The sequence below is a fragment of the Carcharodon carcharias genome, chromosome 25 (genome assembly GCF_017639515.1).
Source record: "Carcharodon carcharias isolate sCarCar2 chromosome 25, sCarCar2.pri, whole genome shotgun sequence".
Classification (NCBI taxonomy): domain Eukaryota; kingdom Metazoa; phylum Chordata; class Chondrichthyes; order Lamniformes; family Lamnidae; genus Carcharodon; species Carcharodon carcharias.
The window spans coordinates 14,890,444-14,904,561 of record NC_054491.1 but is presented as its reverse complement, the minus strand read 5'-3'; the positions used below and the strand labels follow the sequence as shown (position 1 = coordinate 14,904,561).

Sequence of the window (14,118 nt, the reverse complement as noted above, 5' to 3'; positions counted from 1 at the left end):
TCTGCAGGGAGTAACTCACCTCCTGAGTCCCCAAAGCCTGTCCGCCATCTATAAGGCGCAAGTCTGCAGTGTGATGGAATACTCCCCACTTGCTTGGATGAGTGCAACTCCAACAACACTCAAGCAGCTTGACATCATCCAGGGCAAAGAAGCCCACTTGATCGTCACCACATTGGCCACTTAAACATTCACTTTCTCCAACACCGGCGCACAGTAGCTGCACTGTGTACAATATATAAGATGCACTGAAGGAACTCACCAAGCAGCCTTTGACAGCACCTTCCAAACCCGTGACCTCTACCACCTAGAAGGAGAAGGGCAGCAGATGCTTGGGAACACCACCACCTGCAAGTTCCCCTCCAAGTGACTCACCATCCTGACTTGGAACTATATCACTGTTTCTTCACTGTCGCTGGGTCAAAGTCCTGGAATTCCTTGTTGAACAGCACTGTGGTGTACCTGCACATTATAGACTGCAGCCATTCAAGAAGATGGCTCACCATCACCTTCTCAGAAGAATCTAGAGATGGACAATAAATGCTGGCCTAGTTAGTGATGCCCACATCCCATAAATGGCTAGACATGAACAGCTAAACTTTTCATGTAGAGATTCCCTATCCAATTCACCCTCAACACAGAGGCACTCTATCATTCTCAACATACTCCTTTCCTACATGGCACCTCACCATACTGATATTCTGCTCTCAGCCCCTTGTAGCCATAGAATTTACTTCTGTCATTTCTGGTAAGATACTTGGCAAGTCTCTGCCACTGGCCACTTACGTGTCCATGATACGTTTTGCTCCGATGAGTGAAGACATCCCACTGGGGCAGTACAGTTTCAGTTCTAGAGAGCCCCGAGCAGGATGTGCTATGGTCACCGTCACTGCCACATGTTCCAGGGTCTTCATGCCAGACAAGTGCAAGTCATCAGCGGTTACTGTGGAAAGCAAAATAACTTTTGTGAATAGAATTTGAGCCAAGAGTCAACCCAGTTTATGCTGGATACAAAAAGAAGCAACAAAACGTGTCTATGATTGGTCACTAAATGTCAGTCTCAGTCACTCAGAGAGACCACGAAAATCCTTGAACACTGGCAGTGAGTGTCCATTCGTGGTTTTGGGCCTCACTCACTCAGGTTGGAGAATACAGGGCGCCAACTTGCTCATTTACAAACATACGAATTTGGAGCAGGAGTAGGCCATTCGGCTCCTTGAGCTTGCTCTGCCATTTGATAAGATCATAGCTGATCTGGTTGTGGCCTCGACTCCACATTCCCACCTACCCCCGATAACCTATGACTCCCTTGTTAATCAAGAATCTATCTACCCATGCTTTAAAAATATTCAAAGACCTAGCCTTTAATGCTATCTGGGGAAGGGAGTCCCACAGGCTCACGAGTCTCAGAAAAAAAAAAATTGCCTCATCTCCATATTAAATGGGAGACACTTATTTTTAAATTGTGTTCCCCTAATTTTAATCTCTCCTATAAGGGGAAAACATCCTTTCAGCATCCTTCCTGCCAAGTCCACTCACAATCATATCTGTTTCAACGAGATCACCTCTCAGTCTTCTAAACTCCAATGTACAAGCCCAACCTGTCCAACCTATCCTCAACAGGTAACTCCTTCATCCCAGGAATCAGTCAAGTGAATGTCCTCTTCCCTCTTCTAAGGCAATGATGTCCTTTCTTAAATAAGGAGACCAAAACTGTACACAGTACTCCAGGTGTAGTCTCACCAAATGTAACTGTAGCGAAACTTTCCTACTTTTATATTCCATTTCCTTTCCAATAAACAACAACATTCCATCTGCCTTCCTCACTTGCTATACCTGCCTGCTAACTTTTTGTGATTCATGTACCAGGACACCCAGGTCCCGCTGCACTGCAGAGTTCTGCAATCGTTCTCCATTTAAATATTATGTTGCTTTTCTGTTCTTCCTGCCAAAGTGGACAAGTTCACATTTTCCCACATTATACTCCATCTGCCAAATTTTTACCAGCTCACTTAACCTATCTATATCCTTTTGCAGACTCCTTATATCCTCTTCATAACTTACTGTCCTACCTGTCTTTGTATCATCAGAAAATTTAGCTACTGTACATTTGGTCCCATCATCAATTCTTGCTCTCTAACTCTTCTAAGGGAACAGTTTTACAGTCTTGGGGGTCAGCTGATTAAAGAGGAAATTTCCCAGCGGTACAATGTTTGGGGAGTGAACCTTTGGTTTAGTGATCGCCACTGAGTCAACATGTGGAAGGTTCAAGCCCCATTTCAGTCCGTACTGGCGAGCTGAGATTGGCTAATCAGCTCTGAACATTGTGGTTAACATTCACCGTGGCATTAGGTGGAGGGGAAGAAGTTGCTTCTAATTAGCGAGGTGAAACCTACTACCGCCCCTCCAATCTTAAAGGGAGCCCACCCCTTTATCCTTGGCTAAAGCCCATTGATTTCAAAAACAAAGGTCACGAGTGATATCCACAAACTGCCAATTCGTTATTCATTTTATGGTATTGCACAAAGTCAAAGTCTACCCTAAAGATTTCTTAAGACTTGTTTGAGATGTGAAAAATGAATTTTGAATATCAAAAGGCTGCCAGCTTGGACAGAAACTGCACACAAAGCTGGCAGAGGCTTGGCTCTGTGTAACAGGATACAGCTACATATTTTAACCATATCAGGTAGCTCTTCTGCAAAGGTCTGATGGGGTCCAGGAGACATTGAAATCTAATTTACTCCAGACCATTTGTGCTGCAGAATAGGATCAAATTCATTCCTTTCTTAAAGTGTAAACCATATGAATAAGTCCACCATCATTCATCAGACACACCAGTATATTTAATGCATAATTTGGAACAAGGTGAGACCTATCCTGGTGCTTATTCCTTTAGAGCATTGAAGTACAGGTTGTAATGCCAGACTGTACACTGGCTTTTGAAAGGAGCTCCGCTCTGCCAAATCGACTGACTTACACAATTGGTAATTTAATGCCTTAACTGTTTCTCCAATGCTTATTAGGCTGTTGGGGTTTGAAACAGTAATTAGGGCCACACAAATGTGGATGGGTCACTTCTCAACTTTCGTTTCCTATATAGTAAATGCGTTGCGGAAGGACTGAACCTACTTGGCATTGAATTACAAAATAGTCTATTACACTTACAATTCTTAACTCAGCTGTACCAGCAGCAGAGAGGGAAATCAGCACATAGAAACAGGAGGAGGCCATTCAGCTCCCCGAGCCTGTTCCGCCATTCAATGAGGTCTTGGCTGGTCTGATTCTTAACTCAGTTTTCTGCTTTGGTTCCTCAATACGCCGGGCCAGGAAAAATCTATCAATCTCAGATTTAAAATTATCTGAGCTCCAATATCTCCTGCTTTTTGTGGCAGAGAGTTCCACTCTTCTACCGCCCTTTGCATGAAGAGGTGTTTCCTGACTGATTTTCAGGTTACATCCCTTTGCTTTCAATATCTCCGGGCTAAGGTGGAGCTGGGTGAGGAAGGCGTGTTCCCTGTGGGAAGTGCTTTTGCTCCTGATCCCTATCCTGTAACCCATACTCATCTGTGGTCAGGGGAAAAAAAAAATTACTTGTAGTGGTGCCTCTAGGACTTGAACGCATAATTTACGTTCACATGTCAGCGCAGTACCAAGGGAGTGCTGCACTGCCAGGGGTGCTGCCTTTTAGCTGAGATGTTAAACCATGATCCTGTCTGCTCTCTGAATAAAAAATCCTCTTGAACAATTTGAAGAAGAGCACTGGAGGTCTCCTGGTGTCCTGGCCAACCATTTATCCCTCAAGCTAGACTTTGAAACCAGATTCACTAGTCGAATAGCTCATTGGTTGTGGGACCTCGATGTGATACAAACTGGTCACGACATTTGCCTAAATAACAAAAGTCTCTGCACACTGAACAAAACTTACTGGCAGTGAAGTGTTTTGCGAGGTCTCGAGAATCTGAACGTGGCTAAATAAATGCAGGTTAGTTAGCTAGATCGTTTCTTGCTTTCCATGCTTTTGACTTCCCCCCCACCCCCCCACACACACACACCAAGGCTCACGCATGAAGGTTGGCCACTTTTTGTGCAAGGTAGTAGAGGGTTCTCTGAGTGCGTCAAACTGTAACTCAGTGCCTTCAAGGGAAGTTGGAGAAAAGGGAAGGAACTTGGGAAGCATCCCAAAAAACTGAAGTAAAGCAGCAGTGGCTGAAGAATTAAGAGAAGCTCCCAGCAGCCAAAACAAACAGTCACTGCTAAAGCTCAGGAAAACTAGACTCTTCTCTACTGAGCCCACATCCACCATTTTATTTGTGCTGATCTTATGGAGCAAGGGGAAACACAGTTAAAAGAAAAAGTTCTCAGCTTCTTTTTATTCCTGATAAAACAATGGGTTGGCAATCTTCTGTCGAGCATATTGAAAGGAATCTGATAATGCAGGTTCTGAACGCTGTCCAACAGCCAGTGACAGATAGAGCCTCCCGTCCACATTTTACTGATATTTCTGTTTGGAGCACTAACATTGCCTTAAATGGTCAAGAAGCAGAGAGTAATCTGGCTACAGACCAGCATCAGCATTGGAGTAGCTTCTTGTCTAATTTAATGTTTGCATCACATTTCCTCTGAGATAAATTTGCCCTGGAACGTCATTTTCAGCCACATTTGAGCCAAAAGTGATAAATAATGTTTAGATATTGAAACCACTGGACTTGCATGACATCATTGGTCTGGAGATAGTAACCATCCGAAAACAAGTTGGTGAGTTTCTTTCCCTTGCAAAATAAAAAAGATTACACTTTTTCCTCACAGCACACGGGTTTTTATCAGCCATTAGTGTCTGCTACAGTGTCCAAATGGGAGGCGCAGTGACTAGCGTCCCTGCCTCTGAGCCAGAAACTCTGGGTTCCAGTCCCGCTTCAGGGTTTGATGGCCAAGGAGGGTGCGTTCATAATGTGTCCACAACAGGTTGAGTATCAACCTGCAAATCCTTCCAACACACACCAATAGCAGGTAGTAAGAGTGGGCGAGATTCCTGGTCAGTCGTGTGATGGAAGGAATGTTAGAGCCTCTACCATCACTATCCATAGCTCCGGGCTACAACATGCATGTAAAGCTGCTACAGCAACTCAGACCTCTTGTGGGGCTGTTGGCTCAGTTGGCCAGACGGTCTGATTTGACCCCTGTCTGGCTGGGGTGGGTTTGTGACTGTGAAGGAGGTCGTGGCACTGTACCTTCATTCAGAGAACTCAAGAAGAAAGCTCATTTGAGCATCAGACACAGGCAGGACTGGATTTGGTGGCTGTGATGCCCACTGGCACTCCAGGCCAATCTCCTCTACACAGGGGCTGAGAGTGGATTACGCGTGGTCTCAGCAGCAACTCTCTCCAGGAGCATATTCCACTGACAGTCACTCAACCCTGCAGCTTGAGCGAGAAATAATCACACCGGGTTGGTCGACACTACAAACCGCTTCATCTCCCAAAATAAACTTGGTATTCCAGGAGATTATTCAGGATTCAGAATCACTGGCCTTAACCGTAGCTAGTCACAAAAGCAAAAGGGTCCCCAAGTACATGGACCAATGTGTGAGCTTCCCTAGATAGCCATGGACTGGCCTGGATCAACGCAAAGCTCAATGCATCCATCCATTCCAGACTGCTAGTAACTGGGTGGTCAACCAGCCTGCAGGGCACTGGGCAGTCAGCCCTTGACATCTCGGGAAGATGGAGATGGACACCGAGCATAAAAATGAAAAAAACAAGACCTTCATTTATAGGTTGGAATTTTGGTGGGGTGGCAGTGGCCCACCTTGGCTCTTGCGGAGAGCCCTGAATGGATTTTAGATCCATCAGCCAGCTAATCAGCAGCCATCGGGGCACCTGTCCCTGTAAAGGGAGAGATCCCACCTCTGAGCTGCTGGCCAATCAGGAGGAGGATCAGCAGCTCCCCAGCGCTGCCACTGGGAGCGGTGGCCACTGCTGGGGCTGCACCCGGCCAGGAGCAGCAGCATGGGAGCCACCATCAGAACAAGGTAAGTGGGTGGGATGTGGGGAGGGGGTGTGTATCTGTGTGTGTGTGTGCGTGTGTGTGTGTGCGTGTGTGTGTGTGTGTGTGTGTGTGTGTGTGTGTGTGTGTGTGTGTGTGTGTGCGTGTGTGTGTGTGTGTGTGTGCGATTGCCACCGGGAGGGTCACTGTGGGCCACAGAGTGCACAATCAGAAGGGCACTCCCCCAAGATGGACCCAATCATTGTGAGGCTGTTAAGGTTCACTAAGTGTCTATTTGGCTATTTTGTGCTCAAGATGAAGCTAGTAGATTAGATACTTGGACACTTACTGTCCACCCAATCCTGACAACTAATAAGTGCCAATGTGGAAAATTATTGCTGAGTTTGTGTATTGGCATAAGCCAATAGAACAGGAACAAGTCAGAGGCTAGGAATCCTGACTCCCCAAAGCCTGTCCACAACCTACAAGGCACAAGTCAGGAGTGTGATGAAATACTCTCCACTTGCCTGGATGAATGCAGCTCCAATATTCAAGAATCTCGACACCATCCAGGACAATGCAGCCTGCTTGATTGGCACCCCCTCCACCATCTTCAACATTCAGTCCCTCCACTACCAAAGCGCAGTGGCAGCAGTGTGTACCATCTACAAGATGCACTGTGGGAACTCACCAAGGCTTCTTTGGCAGCATCTTCCACACCCACAACCTCCACCACTTAGAAGGACACAAGGGCAGCAAATGCATTGGAACACCACCACCTGCAAGTTCCCCTCCAAGCCACAGACCATCCTAACTTGGAACTATATCGCCGTTCCTTCACTGTCGCTGGCTCAAAATACTGGAACTCCCTCCCTAACAGCACTGTGGGTGAACCTACACCACATGGACTGCAGCGGTTCAAGAAGGCAGCTCACCACCACCTTTTCAAGAGCAACTAGGGATGGCAAATAAATGCTGGCCCAGACAGCAACACCCACATCCCATGAGCGAATAATAAAAAAATAGAAACCATGCAGCACATACAAAGCAGTACGACAAAATTCGTACTGTTTTGAAGGTGAAATTCCCTGCCAGTCATATCAAGAACATACATATCATCATACTCTCTATAGCATTAGGGCTCAGCATATTTACTGCAATGGTTTGTCAGGCCCCATTCTTATCATCAGCCCATCACTCCTGGCTGGTAGATTCACAAGCAATGACTGGGTCCTTTGTCTTAAACACAGAAGTAACTGACCATGAAGTCAGTGATCTTCTGAAGCCAATTATCAATCCATTCAAGGTAACAAACACATCCCTGTTGAGTTACTGTTTGGCAAAAAATACTCAAATGCATTGCAGCCTGAATGTAGTCACTTCTTGCAGTTGCGAAACCAGGTCTTCTTGCAATTAATTTAACACATGTCACAATATTAAATACAAACTGGAAACCTAGAAGATATAGTGAGAATTATAAGACAACAGATCATCTACTAATCTTTTTGCTGGTGAATATTTTTTCCCTGGTGTTTGATATCATCTTTCAGAGGAGATGCTAAACCAAGACCTTGTCTGCCTGTTCAGGTGAATGTAGAAAAATCCGACAGCATTATTCGAAGAATGTTACGATCCCTGAAGAGAGCAATAACTTTTAAAAAGAGACATGGGTTTCCCATGACTGACTCAAAGAATGGCATGTCAAAATTTCATGTTTCAATTGATAATAATCAGATAATCTGTTTTTGTGATGCTGACTGAGGAATAAATATTGACCAGGACTCCTGGGAAAACCCCCTTGCTCTTCTTCCAAATTATGCCCCAGGATATTCTGTTCTCAATTTAATGTCTCATCTGAAAAATGGCACCTCTGAAAGTACCGTACTCCCTCCGAACTGCTCTGGCATGTTAACCTAGATCTTTGTGCTCAAGATGAAGCACTCAAGAATACAGCTTTTACTGGAGCAAACAAACTAAAAGCAACATTGGCTAAACATTACTTAGTAGGCAACAATTACACTGAACTACAGAAAAGGACTCCCCATTAACTTCTTAACACAACCAAAAACCCCTATGCCACATTTATACATTACACTGCACCCTCAGCATAAATTTAGCCTTGCATATAAATCCCAAGCTGCTCCCAGCTTCAACAGGGAATCTTACAGTGTTCTTTTAACAAATGCCCCTTCACCCAATTTTTTTCAGCATAATCGAATGGACTTCCAGTAGCAAGGCACCTCTGGAAGCTCCTTGATCTTTAAATCTCCACAAGCCTTTTCTCTTTAAACAGGAAATCCATTCTTACCAGCACTCTGCTTGGTAGCAAACACAAAAACAGTCTTTTTCCTCTACCTGGCCTAGCAGCACCTGTTTTTGGTCTTCTTACCCAAATCTCTCTATCTGACTGAGTCCGAGAACCTGTGTGCAGCAAGACCAGCTGCCTCTTCCTTTGTGTCAAGGTGTTAAAACTTACATCTTACTTTCAATCATTTTTTGACCTGTCTCCATGGCAACCAGGTTACATGGGTTTGTCTCCAGGCAGATATCGTAGCAGGTCACATCCACCTCTTCAAACAAAACCATCTGGTAAAGTCCAACAGTATAACAAAAGCAGGGAGTTCCTCCAGTGTCCCAGCAAACATTTATCCTTCAATCAACACTTCCAAATGAGATTAACAGCTGATTTATTTCACTGGTGTTTGAGACAGCCTATGTGGAAATTGGTTGTTACAATTGCCTACAAATGGCAGTGACTATATTTTAAAAACAACTTACTGACTGTGGGCACTTACATCCTAAGTAGATGGAAGATGCGATATAAATACAAATTAGTTTTTTCCTTGTTTTTGAAGTGTGTGGAACCTGGGAACTCATGTTATATTGTCACTGCTGACCATGAAATTTAATTCCTGGGTCAATTCAGAATCAGCAACATCTGATGGGCAAATACCAGGAAATTTCCTATGGGTAAGGAATCTTCACCAAGTTCTGCTTGACTTTCAAATAGGCCACTGTCCTTAAAACTCAAACTTGGTAGATTCACAGCTGCAATGTCTCTGATCACTGATCTCTGCTGGAAAGTGCATGTCTGGAATCAGATGGGAACATGACTGAGCTTAGCCAAGAAATGCCTGACCCTCACCCAGTGTGATAGACTTTTAACACTTGCCCTGGCGGCATTAAAAATCAATGATGTACTGTAGAACTGGAGTTGTGTAACGGTGGCAGAACCTCTGTTAACCATATATCAATTGTATGCAGGTTGTGGGCATTTACTGGGGATTCACATGTGCCCTTATAAATAGAGGCAGACTGAAACTGTGGGGTCAGGAGGTGTATGCTTGTAATGTGTAACTCTATAAATAAATGTTTATAAAGTGTGCAAAGATTGGCTCCAGTTCCATCCTTTACTGACTAGAATCTAACAACTCCTCTCCTAAAGAACGCTAGTGAACCAGTTGATTCAGGGTTCACGCACCAACAACAACCAGATAGGTGAAATACCAATCAAGTGGAACTGTATCCCAGCAATGCTCATTCCTTTCAGGAGAGACCTCTCAATCCTTGCATCTAGATATCTAGACTTTACATATAACCATTGTGGATAGGACATTATGGGTTAATTTCGCATTTGTTGAAAATTGATTTACGACAAGGATTTTCTAGGAATTTATCAGAATTATGTGAGTGATAGTGGAGAAGGGGTGGGGACCTGGATGTTTAGTTCTGAGAGATGACCAATGTGAACTAAAGTTCAGGAAAGCTGGAATTTGGAATCAACCCTGCAACATTCACCTTCATCAGCTTTGTATCGTGTACAGGCTTTGGCTTCAATGAGCTTGAAGCTGTAAATTGAAAGGCAACTACTCGGATTGGTTCTTGCATTAAACAGAATGAGCTGCTCCAGCCCACAGGAAAGTATGGGGAAAAGGCAGCAAAGTGTTTCGTGGCTCAAGAGGAAACTGGAACTTAAATCAAATTTGCTTCGAACATTAGAGACTTTGGAAAGTCCCCACTCACATAATTCTGATAAATTCCCAGAAAATCCTTGTCGTAAATCAATTTTCAACAAATGCGAAATTAACCCATAATGTCCTATCTACAAAGGTTATATGTAAAGTCTAGATATCTAGATGCAAGGATTGAGAGGTGATTTTTTTCTTAATGTTTGCTGTTGGGATGTTTATTTATGACAGGTGAGTAAAGTATTCTAAAGGGCAAAATAGTTGGATTTTGGAATAAATCATGTGACATTTTTCACCATCTCTTTTACATTGTCAATTGAAGTGGAATGAAATCACTCTGAAGTGCCAATCCCTGGTTGCCCTGAGGGCATTAAGAGTCAATGATGTACTATAGGACTGGAGTCAAGTGTAGTGGTGGTAGGACCTCTGTTAACTGTATATGAATTGTGTTTAATTGTATGTAAGTCGTGGGCATTAACTGGAGGCTCACATGTGCAGACTGGAAGTGTGGGGTTAGGAAGTGTATGTTTGTAATGTGTAATTCTGTAAATAAATGCTTACAGAGTATGTAAAGGTTGGCTTCAGTTCTATCCTTCACTCACTGGAGCATAACAATCCTTGTCCGAAAGAACGTTAGTGAACCAGTTGAATTTTATGACAAAGTAGGCAGGTTTTCAGGATTATACCCTGGAATTAGTCAATAGGTTTACTGAATTCAATTTCACAATGTCGGAGGGGAGGGCGGAATTTAAAATCAGGGTTTCTGGTTCAATCCAATACCCATTAAACTACCATTACCCCTGTGACATTAGAATCTCATTGACAGTCAAAGGAATTTTCTTTGCTCAGCTGACCTGTTTTGCCATACTTTTTTTTTAAAAAGGTCAGGACTTGGAAGGTTAAGTACAGCAGTTGGCTGAAGTTTTCTAAATGGACAAACAGATGGGATGGATCCAAGCTGTGCTGGATGCTTTATACTCTTACTGCCAAACATTTTCCAAATGGGATGAAATGGCCCAAAGGCAAAACAGGAAGAGTGGCAGGCGACAGGGCTGGAAGGGAGCAGAAAATCTGTGTAAAGCATTAACCACTCTGATACCGAGGAGAGTTTCCTGGTGCACTGTTGGATTTAGAGTCATGCCCAGATTATTTCTACGGTGCGCTTAGCTGAAGATCGCCAGAGATCCAAAAACTGATTCCTTTTGTCGTCCTCTTCAAATCCTACTTCATGACTTGAGCACAAAAGTCAAGGCTGACACTCCAGTGCAGTACTGAGGGAGTGCTGCATTGTCAGAGGTGCCTTCTTTTGGAGGAGACGTTGAACTGAGGCCCCTGTCTACCCTCTCAGGTGGACATAAAAGATTTCCTGGCACTACTTGAAGAACAGGGGAGGTTTGCCCTTTACCACATTGCTTGTGGGAGCTTGCTGTGAGCAAATTGGCTGCTACATTTCCTACATTACAACAGTGACTACACTTCAAAAGTACTTCAATGTGCTTTGAGTTGTCTGGTGGTTGTGAAAAGTGCGATATAAATGCAAATCTTTCTTTTTTCTCTTTCTCTGGAGGTGGAAATCGAGGCTGTGTACCCAGCCCTCTGGCAGCTCATTCCTGTGGCCAATCTTCAGACATAATCGTTAATAGTAAGAGCTCAAAGGATATTTTACCACAGCGGCTCCACAGCTGAACCCGATCGTGTACCCACCCTACCTTTACACATTCCTTTCCAGCTGAGAATGCTGGATAACAATGAAAAGGAACAAAGAGTTCAACACCTCTTACTTGTTCTGTAGACTCAGAGACACACAGGACAACCTGAGCACCTAATGCCACTCTGGTGGGACTGATTAATTCCAAGCCCTTTCTGATTTGAAGGACTCGAGTCTCACACCAAACAACTCAATTAGCATTTGGACTTCCAACATATGGATACAACAGTGAATGCGATGTCACTTTATATTCAAAACTGCAACTAGACCACCCAGAAATGATGACATCATGGCCTGGCACATTGATTCCTTCTTAGACTGCATTAATATAATTGCAGCCCAGGGCTTCCTGCAGTAATTTTAAAGTTAAACTCACTGCCCTTAGCACTGATGAGTCAAAATCTTCAAATACGGTGCACAATCACCAGGGAACTTGGCAACGAGGCCCACTTCCACATTTCAGCAGCAATCAAGCCACAGATTAACCTTTTCTGTGAAACATTATATTCACAAAGCTTGTGGCACAAAGGAATGTACAGCCGGGCTCGCTCACGCAATCATAGCTTGGAAGCAACAGCGAATGCTGGAGGCCACACTTCTCCTGCACTTGCCGTTAAGTCACCAGGCATATTTGCGGCCTTTGACACACCTGCCTGCCTCTGCAGGCTCTGGGTCAGCAGGGGACCTATTGCAAGGCTTTGCTGGGTGCTGCATCAAAACTGCAACACAGAAATGGCTGCGCTAGATGCAACTAAGTCACAAGCAACATCTATGTCTCAGGCTCATATAGGCACTGCAATGCCAGCTGATGTGCTGCCCACAGCTACATCCAACAGGTGACCCAATGCAATGGTTAGCCCATCCATTTGCGTTCCTACTGCTTGCAAAGGCACTATCAGGTGAGGCAGAGTCCACAGTGAGAGGTACGAGGAGTGGTGGCCAAGGGAGAAGGCAGGAATCTGGGGCTCAGCTGGCTACTTGTTGACTATCATTGACCTTGTGATGTGAATGTCACTGCTATGGCCAGCATTTATTGCCCATCCCTAAATGCCCTTGAGAAGGTGGTGGTGAGCTGCCTTCTTGAATTGCTGCAGTCCCTGTGGTGCAGGTACACCCACAGTGCTGTTAGGGAGGGAGTTCCAGGGTTTTGACCCAGCGACAGTGGAAAAACAGCTGAAATACTACCAGGTCAGAATGTCGTGTGACTTGGAGGGAAACTAGGAGGTGGTGGTGTTCCCATACATCTGCTGCCCTTGTTGTGCTAGGTGGTAGAGTTCATGGGTTTGGAAGGTGCTGCTGAAGGACTGAACTTTGGGACGGGCAGCAGTGTGTTGAAATTGGATGTCTATGTCGTGCTCACTCGCAAGTAAGAGTGCCAAAGAGTGAATATGGTCGGAGACACAATAGGAGGTGCAAGTAAGTCCCTGTCATGGCAGCTTTCAACGTTGTATCACTTTAACCATGAAATACAGAGCGCAAGGTGCAACAAAACTAACCTCCCGCCATTATCTTGCTTAGCCTCTCAGTCACTGCACAACTCTGTAGCTCACATTTAGGATCTTGTGACTTCTTGAGCTCATGTGAAAGTTGCAAGCGCAAGAATTGCTTTTAATGGGCCTTCACTTTCTGATTGTGATTATGCTGCTTCCATGAAAATACTTCATTTGCTGTTAATTATTCAGTGGCTGAGTACAATGGTTGGCTTTTTGTTTCCCCAAGGTGGTTAAAAAGATACCTGTAGTTATAGAATTATGCAGTAGAGAAGGAGGCCATTCAGCTCATTGTGTCAGTGCTGCTCTTTGCAACAGCTATCCAATTAGCTGCACCACTTCCCCAACTTTCACGTAGCCCTGCAATTTCTCTTTTACAAGCACTGATCCTGTCCCCTCCTGAAAGTTATTGAATCTGCTTCCATCACCCTTTCAGGCATGCACATTCCAGATCATAATACACTGTGCAAAAAAAATTCTTCTCATTTCCTCCCTGGATTTTATGCCAATTATCTTGCGTCTGTCTCCGCTGGTTACTGACTCTCCTGCCAGTGGAAACAGTTTCTGCTCCTCCATCCTCATAAAAACCCTTCATGAGAATGAGTAAATAAAAATTGTTTTAGAAAAGGGAAGAAAACTAGAATTTATGAAGTGCCTTGCTCACATCCTCAGAGCATTGCAAGGAGAGCATTGCAAAGCGTCTCAGGAGTAATTCAGTACTTTTGAAGTGCAGCCCTAATTATGTGAGGGAGCTCATTTGCACATTAGTCCAGACATACACATTAAATTAAAACTCAACGAGAAAAGCCTTATAAATGCCCCTTCAGCAATTCCATTGCAAATTTACTGAGAAATAAACTATTTATGTTATCAAGAAGTAATTGTCCACACAGGTACATAAAATAAATCTCCCCACTTCTGTGAAAGGCATTGAAAGCTGAATTAGAAGCAGGATGCCTACAAATAAAGGCTT

The 14,118-nt window shown here is 44.2% G+C and overlaps 1 protein-coding gene across 5 annotated transcripts in view; it reads right to left on the bottom strand.

The window, feature by feature from the left end:
* Positions 1 to 14,118, bottom strand: part of pcsk7 (proprotein convertase subtilisin/kexin type 7) — a 237,485-nt gene that overhangs the window by 32,691 nt on the left and 190,676 nt on the right. For all 5 annotated transcript variants that reach the window (XM_041174191.1, XM_041174194.1, XM_041174193.1 and 2 more), the window contains one exon: positions 784 to 940. In XM_041174191.1, coding sequence (XP_041030125.1) covers positions 784 to 940 — 157 coding nt within the window. The remainder of the gene's footprint in view (positions 1 to 783; positions 941 to 14,118) is intronic.